Below are 14,375 nucleotides of genomic sequence, written 5' to 3' on the forward strand. Positions count from 1 at the left end.
TATTCAAATAATTTACCAAACATTTATACAATTTAAAATGCACTCTTTTGGGTGGGAAAAGTTGTTTCCTTAGATTTTATTATCACTGAGGTGACTATCTTCTACCACAAACGAGAAGGATTTAATGCAGCTCGCTCTTGTCTCATCCCCTTCAAGTCACAGTTCTTTTTCAGTTTTTACTCTGGGCATTCTGTTTCCTGTGCTGTGCTTTTTGACTGATTGCTCTACCCTACTCCTTTTCAGTCACTTTCACTTAGGTGTCACTCCATGTTCCCCTCCTTTCTTTTCCTTGGTTTTTTCCCTTTAGTAACTCTCACAACCTAATACTCCCCAAACCCTTACTAAAAATGGTACGTGACATTTGCCAAACGTCACATTATTCAGTCTGTGTTGTGTGTGTTTCTCTCCACCCCATGCCTGTCGTGTGTGTTTAGACTGTAAGCTGTTTGGAACAGGAACTCTCTCATACTGTGTTTACCTTGCTTGGCATAATGGGCTTGGCTGGGACCTCTAGGCATTACTGCAATACACATAATAGTGGAGGAAATAACAGGGTACTAATTCATAGTCTCCTCTTAATTTGTAGGGTTTTCTAGCACCGTTACAGGGTCACTAGGGAATCTTAGAAAATGTGAACTTCTTCTCAGACCTCACTTGCTTCTTTATATTCAGCTCATAGATGATCTTGCCATGTCAGTACAAGACTGAGTCCATCTTCACCTGTCCTATGCACATGTCTCTTTATTTTGTTTAATGATTCATGATGGAGTGGATTCAAACTGAGAAACCAGATAGAATTAAAAGACAGTGATATCAGATTTTCTCCCTTGAATTTTCTCAGTTTTCTTATTGTCTAACCCCTTCACTACCCTTCCTAGTGTTTCAGTTCTGCGCTGGTAACCTCACTGTTTATTTAGTATAAGATTATTTGGATGACATCACTCTACAGATTGCTTAATGTAGTTTTGAAGTTACCTTCAAGGGTCTCTTGCATGAAATCAAACCTCTGATTCAGCTGAGTGATTTCACCACAGTATTTGCTTCAAGAACTTATCTTCTACTCTCATCTCTCTAAATAGGAATATTTTTCTTCTTTCTTTAATCAACTTCACTTTTGTCTTTGGAAGTAATAATCCTTGATGCTTACTGAAATAATTCATTTTTCCTGTCAGTTGATCAAATAATGAAAGGAGTGTTTGAAGCTTGCAGTATTAGCTCTGTCAGCTGTCTAATCCTGGGGTTCTCAAACTTCATTGCACCGCGAACCCCTTCTGACCAAAAAAAAAAAAAAAAAATTACTACATGGCCCCAGGAGTGGGGACCGAAGCCTGAGCATGCCAGATACCTGCCACCCTGGGTTGGGAGGGCAAAGCCCCAATGCCCTGGGTGGCAGGGCTGGAGCCAAAGCCCAAGGGCTTTAGTGCCAGGCAGGGGGCCTGTAATCTCAGTCCCACTGCCCAAGGCTGACACCCTCAGGCTTTGGCCCCAGACAGTGCGGCTCGGGTTTGGCTTCGTCCCCTGTCCCAGCAAGTCCAAGCCAGCCCTGGTGACCCCATTAAAACAGGGTCATGACCCGCATTGGGGTCCTGACTCAGTTTGAGAACCGCTGATCTAAACCATGTGACTGTCCTCTGCCTTTATTTACTGTTTGCTGATTCCCCTTATCCTTTTCTTTCTCTCCTCATCCCACTTTTTAGTGTGTCAGGCTTGTCTAGCTTTTTTCTCCATCTTTCGTTCATTGGTGTGTTCTCTTATCCTTTCCTCTTTTTGACATTATGGCTCATTTCCTTTTCCTATTTTTCTCTCATTCCATTCGTCTGCTTACCTTTGCCCTTTTCTGCAAACTGACTGAAATATACTGTCAATAGTCTATTAAATTTCTCTCTGCTGCTACTACATATAGAGTACAGTAGACTTGTCGGTGCAATGCATGAACCAGAGCAGAGAAAAGAGGGATGATAGATTTAAATATTTTTAATGGCCATGACTACACAATCTACTACTTTTGGGTTCTCAAACTTCACTGCACTGCGCCCCTCTTCTGACAACAAAAATTACTACATGATCCCAGGAAAGGGGACTGAAGCCTGTGTCCACCCAAGCCCCGCCCACCTCAAGGGGCAGGGAGGGCAAAGCCCAAGCGGGGCCTGTAACCTGAGCCCTGGTGCCCAGGGCGGAAGCCCTTGTGCTTCCATCCCAGGTGGTGGGACTTGGGCTTCAGCTTCGGTCCCAGGTTGTAGGGCTCGGGCTTCAGCCCTGAACTCCAGCAAGTCTTAACACCAGCCCTGGTGATCTCATTAAAATGGGGTCACGACCCAGAGTGTGAGAACCGCTGTACTACTTCATTTACCTGCATTTATATTTAAATAGGAAATTTAACCTTTTTCAAGCTTGCAGTAGCATTTGGAAGTGAGGTCTGATGACACTAATAGCTGTACTCAGAAAAGGTATTCCTGTACTAAAAAGCCAGCCATAAAGACCGCTTTCTCCTTACCTCTTGTGTGGGAAGCTGGGAAGGAAGAACTTGTGTGAACAAACAGCTGAAGAAACTTCTCAAAATTTGTAATTAGCTTGGAGAAAAGTGGCGTGCTCTAAATGATGTATAGTAGAGATGGTTTGATAGCAATTCCCAAACACCTTCCCTGTTTAAGTAGAAGGAAACATTTCTTTTTTTCTTTGGAAAACATAGAGGTACTGTACAGGATATAGTCTCTCTTCCCCCTCTTCCCCCCCCCCCCCCCCCCCCCGGTGAGTATTTGCTTAGTTTAATGAAGCATAATTGGGCCCTGTAAGTTTGTCACTGTTTTGGTCTGATACAATGTGACACAACAGTGAGCATTTCTCTAGCATTTGGAATATACTTTGTCAAGCTGATTCAGACAAAGAAATATCCTGAGCAGGTCCTCATGCCAGGAGGATGGCTAGCATAGAAGAAATGCAGAAAACTTTTTCATTACAAATTTGACAAAGCAGAGTTATACCAATCATATGTATTTAATTGAGGTAAAACTCTATACTTATTTCCCAAAAAGTGTTCCCAAATAAGATTTAAATGACCTTGTGTTAAAATTAATATATATTTAATGGGCTTAATGACTCAGTTACCATATCTGCCATCCCCATCATCTTATTTAATTGGTGTACATCAGTGCATTAGCCATTGTTAATGGGAAGAATGCTTTCAATTTACATTCAGATGACCAGATAATTTCTGCCCAGTGGGTGCGTAACTTTTTTCAAAGTAGGATGAGAGTGCAAACTATGCTTAAAAGAATATCCTGTGACAGGATGAAGAAATCCCTTACATTTCTGCTAAAATAGAAATGCCAGATTAAAGTGAATTATCTGGGACATGGGAATATTGCAAACTGGAAGGAGTACATGCAGCATATGATGGAAATGGAGCTGCTCTGTAATATATAAATACTGTGTACTATATGTTAACCAGCTTACTGGGATGTTTATTGCACAACTATGTTGGTTAGGGATTTTAAGGAAAACAAGCTGGAAGAGTTTCAGAGTAACAGCCGTGTTAGTCTGTATTCGCAAAAAGAAAAGGAGTACTTGTGGCACCTTAGAGACTAACCAATTTAGCTCAAGATAAGACACCTCAGCAAACACTTCAGGGTTGTATGATGGGACAATGACAGTCACTGGCTCTGAAGAGTCTGGCTCAACCTTGGGCTGAGCCTGCAGGGCTGGTTTTGTCCAGAAGGGCCAAAGCCTGGGAACTGGCAAGCATAGAGACTTGGCTGTGTTAAGAGGGACTCTCTCAAGAGAGGAGAGGCACCTATTGGGGAACTGTTGGGACAGGGAGCTAACTGACACCTCTGCTGGGGAAGTCTGAAGAAGTTAGCCCTGCCTGGATTATCAGGGGATGATTCTGGTCAGTGCTATTACTGCAAAACTTGAAGGCTTAAACCCATCTTGAAGATCTACTCAAATGGTGCACCTGACCACAAAATCAGGACAAGAATGAGCAGCCTGTTATCTATTAAAACCATATGGCTGGCTTCATATGGACAACTGGACCTGGTCAAAAATGTTCATGGGATCTGGAGACAGGATGCTGAGCTAACAATACTAGGAAGTCATGAGGAATTGAATAGAATCTGAAGTGCAACTCTTACAAAAAGAAGGGGTAACCGAGAGGAGAAGGAAGGCAAAAGTTTCTACTGATGTATTAAAGGTCAAATGTCTAATGCAAGACTTCTGTAACACTTGAAAAGAGTAATCTGTTAATCTCAAACATAACGCTGAGGAGGGAGTTGTTGCCTAGAGTCAGATCCACTCTTAAAATAAATACAGGAAGTGTAGAAAACTTGAGGAGTTAGAACTTTTTTTTTAAGATGAGGGGGGAGGAGTAATCTCAGAATATAAAAATTCCTGGAGAAAACACAAGAGGTTGATAGCAGTGGGCTGGGTTAATGCTGGATTTCCTGGAGAAGCACAGGAGGGGTTCTCTGACCTGCGAGAATAGTTTATTTAATGGCTTAATCTGTACATCTATCTTGATAGTGTACGTTGGCTTGCTTATTTTTCAATAAACTTGTAGGGTGCTTGTTTTTTTAAGTGAATGACTTTCCTGCTAGTCTCCAGCATACAAAGAAACTGAGGAAACAAACCTATTAGTGATAAGGAGATAGTCATCCTGACCAAAGGTTGCCTAATCTTGGATTATTCCAGTGATTTTGAAGGATTCTTTTTCAAACTTTTGCAGCATAGGAGCATTTCTGTAATGTGTTAATTTCCTAATGAGATGCTAATGGATAACTTAACAATATTTGATTTAAAAATGATAATGGTGAATAAAAGATCAGAATGTCAGTAAAAAGAAAAGGAGTACTTGTGGCACCTTAGAGACTAACCAATTTATTTGAGCATGAGCTTTCGTGAGCTACAGCTCACTTCAGAAGTGAGCTGTAGCTCACGAAAGCTCATGCTCAAATAAATTGGTTAGTCTCTAAGGTGCCACAAGTACTCCTTTTCTTTTTGCGAATACAGACTAACACGGCTGTTACTCTGAAACCAGAATGTCAGTGTGACAGGATATATTGAATCATTTAGCCCTGTAAATATATATGTAGATCGGCGGTCATCAAACCATATATCACAATTGACTGGTGGATTCTGGAGTTTCTCCAGTTGATCACTATCTCCAGCTGCTAAAAGTCAGGAAGTGCAGTGGAGCTAAGGCAGTCTCCCTGCCTGCCCCAGCCCCACTCTGCTCCTGGAAGCAGCCAGCATGCCCCCACAGCCCCTGGGGGAGCGGGGTCTCTGCATGCTGCTCCTGCCTGCAAGCACCACCCCCGTAGCTCCCATTGGCTGGGAACAGGGAACTGCGGCCAATGGGAGCTGCAGGAGAGGTGCTTGCAGACAGGAGTAGCATGTGTAGCCACGTGCCCCCCCACAGGGGTGTGTTGGCCGCTTCCGGGAGTGGCGTAGGGAGCCTCCCTTAGCCCCGCTGCGCCCCTGACCGGGAGCCACCCAAGGAAAGTGCTGCCTCCACCCCCCTGAACCCCAACCTCCTGCCCCAACCCCGTGAAAGTGAGCAAGGGTCAGGGAGAGTGAGTGCTGGAGGGGGTGGTGGGGCAGGTGGGAATGGAGTGATTCACTACTAATTCCTCCCTGTGGGTCAAAATCAAGGCTAAAATGACTCTCCTTGTTATTTCCTCCACTTTCTGGGAGGAAAGAAGTTGTCCCCAGTACATTCCAAGAACATGTCGGAAAGGTTGTTTTGCTGTATTGCTTTTCCAACAGAAGTCTGGGTAGCTAAAGTCCACCATTACTCCCAGGTCTTGTGTTTTGTTTACTTCTGTTTGTTCTAGAAATGTCTCATCCACTTCATCTCCTTGATTTGGTAGACTACAGTAGCCATACCATGATCTCACCCCTGTTTTTTACCCCTTTTATCTCTACACAGAGACTCTTAACTGGTCTGCTTCTGACCTCCTTTTGGATGTCAGAACGAGTGTGCACATTCTTGACGTATAATGCAACACCTCCTCCATTTTTAGGCTGCCTGTCTTTCCTGAACAAGCTATACCCCTCTATACCAATATTCCGGTCATGGGATTTATCCCACCAAGTCTAACGCCAATGAACTCAAAATTTAGCTTATGTACTAATACTTCCAGTTCTTCCTGTTTGTTCCCCATACTCCGTATATATTTGTATAGACATCCAAGATGTTAATCAGATTCCCTCACTGATTTCCCTCTTGTTGCTCTAATGACCCTAATGTAATTTTCCATGTGACCCCCGCCCCCATCTAGCCTTTTAAGGTCATATTTTTATACCTTCTGGCTTTTGTCATTTGCCCCCTTTGAGCTTAGTTTAAAGCCCTCCTCGCTGGGTTGCCGAGTTGGTGCATGAAGATGCTCTTCCCCTTCTTGGTGAGGTGCACCTCTGGTCTTCCCAGCGGACCACCTTTTCTCAACAGCATCCCATGGTCTTGGGCCGGACTTGGTAAATAGACTATGGCTATATTATAAATGCAGTCAGAACCATATTGTACAGAAGTCCTTAATGTTTATGGTCTCTTAGTACTTTAAAATAGTCAAGGATTATAAATGGAGGAAGATAGCCAAAGCAAGTTTTGCAGGGACCAGGGGCAGGTTGCACCTGCTACAAGTGTGGCTTGATGATGTGGCTTGCTGACTGGACAGGATGTAGTATGGCACACTTCTCAGATGTGCATGAAAAATGTGGAGGAAGATTGCTGGTCAGTGACTCGTGTGTTGTATTTACTGTTGATTTTGATATGACTCTGGTGCTTTGCACAATGATGATTGTGATGAAGCATTAACGGTATAAAATCTGCTATTACGTATTGTTGTAGTTTTAATGCCTGTTTTCAGTTATGACCATTGTCATTTAAACAATTTCATAAAATTGACGGCTCTATCATTACCACTCTAATCGCACTCAGCCTTATGCCTCATGCTCCTGATTGGCTTGATAGATTTATAAAACCCTATTGTGCTCCAGTGTAACAGCACCCATTTAGAACAATGCTTAATCTTCAATAGCATGACTGTGAAATGCTAGCTAGAACAGCATGACTTAATAATGAAAACCTTAAGGATGAAATAAGATAAATCTTAGAAGGATCAGAAAAAAATTCTAACTACTCACTAGCTTAAAACTGAAATGTACTGCCTTTTGTGGTGTCTTATTTCTTCCTCATTTTGTAGGTACAAAACTTGTTCCTGTGGAGTGGAGGAGGGAAGGGAAAGTATGTACACAATTATGAGAAAATGGTTACAAAAGGAAGGGGTTAATCTAGTTTGGCTAAAATTTGGTATTGATAATATGCCCATCAGTTTATGGTGGGTACTACCTAAGATACCGACCAGCCAATGCTCCTTTATTTTTTATTTATTTTCAGGTCAAAATCTAGACAAAGGATACCCTAGGTATGATCAGACTTTAATGAACTAGTAAGGGTTCTGGTTAGTGGCTTATTTTATCCAAGGTGTGACATAATTATTACAAATAATGCAACTGTCTTTTTACAGACGGCTATTTACGCAATAAAAACAAATAAAATGGGTTAATAGTACATCCATAGCTCAAATAGCTTGGCTGTTTCTTTAACTGTTTTTGTTTACAAATACTTTGTTTTTAGTGATAAATCGCTATGATTGCAATTTTATAGAACCCTCACTGAATAAAAACGTGAAATATATACAGATTACCATGTACAGCATATATATCTATTCCTGTTTTACATTCTACCATAAATACACATTTAAAGAACATAAAATTCAACACAGATTTTATTTTCAGAAAGCTATATACATTTGCAAGACCATACATAAGGTAACAAAAAACCAAGACAATGAGCAGTTGTAGTATCTATCTGTGATTTTGGGTATTCCTTTGACGCTATTGAATAAATTAGAAAAAAGAAAGTTCTGCTTTTACACAGGGACTTTTTTGCAGTGTCTGTTTTCAGTCTTCTGGTGTCTGATATTTATCTTCATTATGGAGCAGTTTGGTGTAGATGGGGAAGTTTAATCATTATTTTACCAAGAATTATCTGACCAGAATACGTGAAAAGTCAAAGGAAAGCCTGAAACACGCATCAGATCTCACTTCACTTTTCTAAATTCCAAACACTTACCATGTTCTTCGTTAATGTATTAACTAGTAAATTAGGCCACGTTTTGATAAAGGAACTAACTGCTCAAAATGTAAACATAATATACTTTTAAAAATATTATCATTTTGTTTTGGTGACTATATTCTAGATAGATGCTGGTTTTTGCTATACTGTATTAACACAATGCAATAAAATGTTTCAACATATAATACTATTTTCTCTGTGTTTTTATAAATAAAATGTCTGCATATAGAAGATTTAGTTGCCAGTCATTCAAAGAAATATCACACACACTGCCTTTACTTCATGGATGTGTTTAAACTTCAGCAGGTTACAGTCATTGGGGTTTCGTTATTTCCATTTATTGGCACTTAGTTGCAGAACTCTGTCTGAAATGTCATGGACACGTATATTGCTATTCAGATATTTCCTGTGCATGAATATAGGAATATGTCTAGGGGTTAAAGTGAAACTGAATTTTTATTTTTGAAAAATAACTTAAGGTTCTTTCTCAAATGCTCAAATTTTAAGGAAAGGGTCTCAGATCAGACTTGTGGCCATAAATGTCAAATATTTTGCTAACATTTGTTTACTTCTTTGAAAGAAATTAACTCTAAACTGTAAAATGGAGTGGGCTCCTGGTATCTTTTTTTTTTTCAGATATGCAGAGGAGGATTGCAAAGTGGTGCAAAATATTGGCTGTAAAATACACTATTGCAATACATTTAAATGATACTTAATATGTCTTACAGTATCTTTTGTTTTAAACAGATGATTCACAATTATATGGAACACTTGGAAAGAACCAAACTTCATCAACTAACGGGGGGTGATCTGCTAGAATCCACCACACACGGTAGAATTAGGTAAGCATTATTATGCTCTCACCCTGAAATAAAAAAAAGAATTCATTCATGTATGTTTGCAAGACTGTCTGTTCTTTAATCCTACAACAACAGTTTGGCTGAATCAGAAAGATTTGTCGGATGATTGGAATGCAGTAGGAGAATACTGTAGAAAATCCATGGGGGAAAAACACTTGCTTTTGTAACACTAAATGTTGATATATAGTCTGTACATTGGTCTTGGGCAATAATTTTGGCATACATTTTTATAAATGTAGACAGGGTTTCTTTTAGGATATGGATAATTTCAAAATAACAGACATACCAGAGTCTAAAAATACTTAAATAATATTGCATTGCTTCTGCTGCTTTATACACAGGTTTACAAAGGAACATGTCTAAATGTCTGCTTGTGCTGTGAGCTCTATGTGAATATATTATGTAGATCTCAAAGCTTTCTGCCAATGAACTCTGGAAGGGGGAGAGAATAGGTAATAAGCTGGCTGTGTCGCTTGCTGCATAGATGCTAAGAGCAGCAGCTCTATGGTTCATTGAGGTGGGGGAGGAGAGAAGTGATGTCATTGGTTTGGAGCTGCTGCAGGAGAGAGTGGAAAGCTGCTGCTGATGGCATTGTTTTTGTGGCAGCAGCTGAATGACAGACTTTCACTACAAAGATACACCCTCGTTGTCTGTGTAGCCTTGGTTCCGGCGTTTCACCATGCCAGCGCAGCACCATGAGTCCTGGATGCATGCTGCTATTTGTGTTTGGCTTCGTTGGCGGGGCGGTGGTCATTAATTCAGCTATCTTAGTATCTCTTTCTGTTTTGCTGCTTGTGCACTTTTCTATTTCTACTGGTGTGCCAGCTCTGACGCAGAATCTATCAAGGATACTCAGGTACTCTGACCTACTGAACCTCTGCTTATTGTATTCTTTGTTGTTAGTTTCCTCATTCTTGCTCATCTTTCGATCTATAAAAGGAGGCAACGGGATATCATGTGCTGATTTGAAGTCCTGTATATTTAGTATTCATACACTAAGTAAGGCAAGGCACTGTTTTGTAAATTGTTAAAGGAAATTTGCATTGGTGTTTTTTTAAGTAATTACAAGGTCAGTCGGAGAGTTTTTGCTTTAGAAAGCTGTTAAATAAATCTTTGACACTAACTTGCCAACAGAATAGAGGTGCTTTGTTAAACATTGTGGATAGAGCTTGCACTCGTGTTGTAAGGTATTTAGCGGGTATATAGTCCTAAATTTGTGATGGCTTAGGCCTTTTCTTTATGCAGTTTATGTACAGGTAATGGGAGCTCTGTTCAAATATATAATTTCAATATTTTTTTACATTACTTATTTAAAAAAAATACTGTTTGATCATTTAAGATCTTTTTGAAAGAAAAATCTTGTATTTGGGTATTAGAGCTGTAAGAGCCTATTCACTATTGTTGAGTCAAATGTTATCCTCTCTCATCGTTCTCTTTATACTTGTATGGCAGTCAACCAACTCTTTCCTCCCTTGAGTTATGTGCTGTTTGTCCTGGTTGCCTAGAGTAGTAGCAGATCTGCATTAGTGGAAAAAAAAATTTTTTTTTTTGACACTTTAATGTTTGTTTTAAATGAAATACAATGGACCACATTTTAAAATTGCATCTTTCAAACTAGTGAACTTGGCATTCTTTAATCACTATTTATCACTCTGGCTTAAATAAATGTATATACTTGTTAAAAATATGTGATTGTCAGAAAATTAGTTCTAATGGAAGATGATTTTAAAAGAATCAATGTAGCACATAGCCTAGGTTTGGTCTCTAGCCTTCAGTGTGTTTTTTAATCTTTTGTGACAAATATGTAAATGTAGTGCGTAGTTGACTTAAGTGTTTGGTAGACTTAAGGCATTTTAGTAAGTTTAATAGGGTAATATATTACTGTAGAATAATCAGGTTTCAGAGTAGCAGCCGTGTTAGTCTGTATTCACAAAAAGAAAAGGAGTACTTGTGGCACCTTAGAGACTAACAAATTTATTTGAGCATAAGCTTTCATGAGCTACAGCTCACTTCATCAAAAGCTTATGCTCAAATAAATTTGTTAGCCTCTAAGGTGCCACAAGTACTCCTTTCCTTTTTGTAGAATAATCAATTACTAAGGCCTTTATACTTTAAAAGTAAAGCAAAATATTTTACTTTTTTAGGTTTAAAAAGTCTGAACTCTAACACTTTACACTAATGCTATCAGCTTGATAAAGAAGTCTTTTAGTAGCATGTCATCACTTTTCAAGTGAATATTTAAATTTCAAGTCTTAGAAACTGTGCTGTCTTTTCAGTAGAGCCTTTTGGTTAAATTTTAAAACGATTTTAGTGTGTAAATAAACCAGCATTTTTAAAGGCTGTGCTATTGATTTTCTTAGCTTAGAAAAAAAAATTGTAGAAAATTGCTATTGAAAAAGCATTATGGTCTGAATATGTAATATTATATTAACTTGAATATTTGTCATCAAAAAGATATAATGTAGAGTGGCTGCAAAAATACTTAAAGCTCTAATATTTCAGTAGGCCACTGTTAAAAGAAATAAAGACTAAACAGATACTTTTATTATTTGTTTAGGGAGTAAACTGTAATATCTGACTTTAATTCAGCAAAATGACATCTTTCCAAATATTTCTTGGAAACTGAAAGGGGGACTCTTCCCCATCCCACATGCAAGCAAACAAATTGATATTCTTAGTGGGAGAAGATCTTGCTTGTCAGAAGGGAAGACAGACCCCCTTACACCTTAATGACCTATTCCTTGCATGTATTTTGATTTTGAGGTCATACATATAAGACATCTATCTATTTACTCTAGGTGACTAATTATTTTTAAAATGACAATCCAGCTAATTCTCCCCCTCCTCCCCAAAGTGAGCCCAACTGAAGAAAGAATTTTTCTTTGAGGATTCCCCCTCTCCCTTCTTAGTCCATAATCCTCCTCCCCATTAAACTTCCCTCCTTAAAAGCCTGTATAGAAGATAGATTTTGCAGCATGCCCTGAAGAGAAACAGATCTGGGCTTCTTTGGACTATTTGTCCAGAAGATGGTTTCCAAAGCTAAGGGCCTCTCAGAGCATGCTTTAAGGAGAGCCCCCTTTTAAACTGAAAGGGGCCAGCTGGATTTTTGGCACTGGATTTTTTTTCCAGAAAATCAATACTTGAAAACTAAGTAAGTGTGTGTGTGTGTGTGTGTGTCTCTTCTCCTCCCTCCCGCCCCAATGTATTAGAAATGTGGGAATGCTAAACAAAGGAAGTACTTGAATAGATTCCAAGGACTCCTGCTGTTGTAGAAAAAAAACTTCTGTTTAGTTTTGCAACTATTTAGTAAGGTTTTTTCTTCAGAGTTGTTACTGTTCCAGCATAACCCAACCCTTCCAATACTTTTTATCTATGTGGCCTTGATTGCTTTTGCTTTTTTCATTTGCTTCACATTATCTGTTCTTAACTGTATTAATGCTGATTGAATGTCCAGCTGTCTTTCTGTATTGGTTAAGAGCCTACCACTTCTGATTGTACTAGTTTCCTATTGCAGAATCTTTGGTATCAATTTTGGTACAGCATATTTAGTCATACAGATGTTATCTTGTACGTTGTGGTCTTTCATATATCAGTACTCACAAGGTGCTGTTCAGACATTTTTCCTTAACTTCCTAAAAGTTTTTAATCTCTTGAAAATTTTTATCCAGACATAGTGAATGTTCTCAAAAGGGCCTATTGCTTCTTGGGCCCCAAGTACAAGCACTTCTTCACTATCTTTACTATAGTTTTTGTCATCCTCTTTGCATAGGAGCATGGACCTTCCCTTGGCTACACAGGTCTTGTTAGCAGACTATGAAGTTGTCCTGGCTAATATAGATAGGGCCTGAATCATTTTACAAGTCAATACTATAGACTTGAGTCTCCATAATCATTGTGAAAATACTTACCCTGGTTTTCTCACTGAGAGGTGCCCACTGGTTTATGGACTATACTTTCTGTTTGCTTTGTATCACGAAGCTCAATTTTCTGCAGTCGTTGTGTACTTTCTCTACCTCTTACCTTTGGTAAACTTATCTCTAACCACAGCTTTACTTTTGGCAGTGGTGCTTAACTGCACGTATTTCTTTTGGGATCATGCTGTTTTGACCAAGCAAATGTTTTGCTTCATCTTAACTTTCTTCAGTTAAGTGTCCAGTACTGACATTCCTTTACAGAGCTGGACACAGCATTCTGCAGATGACTTTCTAAACAACATTTTTGTCTCTCCCCAAATGTAATCTGGTTTTATTCATTGTGATCACACCACTGGACACGGGGTATCAGTCCTGGGATTTTGGGATGGCTCTTTGAGATGAGCCTTTGGGGTCTCCCAAATTGTCTCTTTATGAAGAGGAGGGTGAAATCATTTGGCTTTCACTAGTCTTCTCTGCTGTAAAGTGATATTTAGTTTTTGGTGCTGTGTTCCCATGCAGAGGTGCCAACACTTCAAAATACTTCAAGGGACTGTTATCCAAATAACCCAAGGATCTTGGGAGAGATAGGACCGTCTGTGGAATTCTGTATGCTTTCTGGGGTATTTTAGGTTACTTTTGATTGTTCTATCTAGTTTAACAGCTGAATATAGAATAGCCAGCTCTGGTAATATGACCAGTAATATGAGGATTAAAACCTTCCATGAACTTGCTCCCGCGCCCGTGACACACCTCTCTGCTACCAGCTTTCTCAATGTCCTATACGGTATTGGTACTGTTGATAAAAAAGCCAGTTCTGTAACTTCTGTAATTTGTGTCTATGTACTAAAAAGGCTATCTAAATTCATATCTCAACTTAGGTTTCCTGCCGTCTCATATCTGTTATTTTGGGAACTGAGTGCACCAACATTGAAAACTCTTCAGTGGTATCACCATAAGATCTGAGTGTTTAACTGGGAAAGCAGTTTTGTATAGTTTCTCTCATACAAACTAAGCTGTAATCTTAAATTTAGTCCATTCCAAAAATAGTCCCCTAATTTTCAGAGTCTTGGGTTCTCATAACGGGTCTTTCTGTTCACACCCAAACATACATCTAGGCAGACTACAAACTGTGATATACAAACAGTACTTGTAAATGTGAAATGCTTTTAAGAGTAGATATGAGTTAGACTTCAAGGTAAGGGTTTGTTGCTTGACGTGGATGGGAAAGTTGAAAAGATTTGTCTGGATTTAGTAGTTGATCATTACAGAAGTTGTGGTCCTGTACAAGAGTTGAGCAAATAAGAAATGCGTTTTCAAAAGTGGCTTCTGAATGCAATTGGATTGCTAGTGCTTCATCTGAATTAAAGAAAAAAATTCAACTTGCTTTTAAAACATTGATTCTGATGTTCATGGTCCAACAATTATTTCATACTAAAAGTTTTAGTCTTCTCCACCTGGAATGGATATCGG

The 14,375-nt window shown here is 39.2% G+C and overlaps 1 protein-coding gene across 3 annotated transcripts in view; it reads left to right on the forward strand.

The window, feature by feature from the left end:
• The window catches only part of SPAG9 (sperm associated antigen 9), a 108,326-nt gene that overhangs the window by 37,333 nt on the left and 56,618 nt on the right, over window positions 1-14,375 (forward strand). For all 3 annotated transcript variants that reach the window (XM_077834303.1, XM_077834301.1, XM_077834302.1), the window contains one exon: window positions 8,879-8,973. In XM_077834303.1, the coding sequence (XP_077690429.1) occupies window positions 8,879-8,973 (95 nt within the window). The remainder of the gene's footprint in view (window positions 1-8,878; window positions 8,974-14,375) is intronic.

Source organism: Eretmochelys imbricata, chromosome 14 (genome assembly GCF_965152235.1).
Source record: "Eretmochelys imbricata isolate rEreImb1 chromosome 14, rEreImb1.hap1, whole genome shotgun sequence".
In the NCBI taxonomy this organism is placed as follows: domain Eukaryota; kingdom Metazoa; phylum Chordata; order Testudines; family Cheloniidae; genus Eretmochelys; species Eretmochelys imbricata.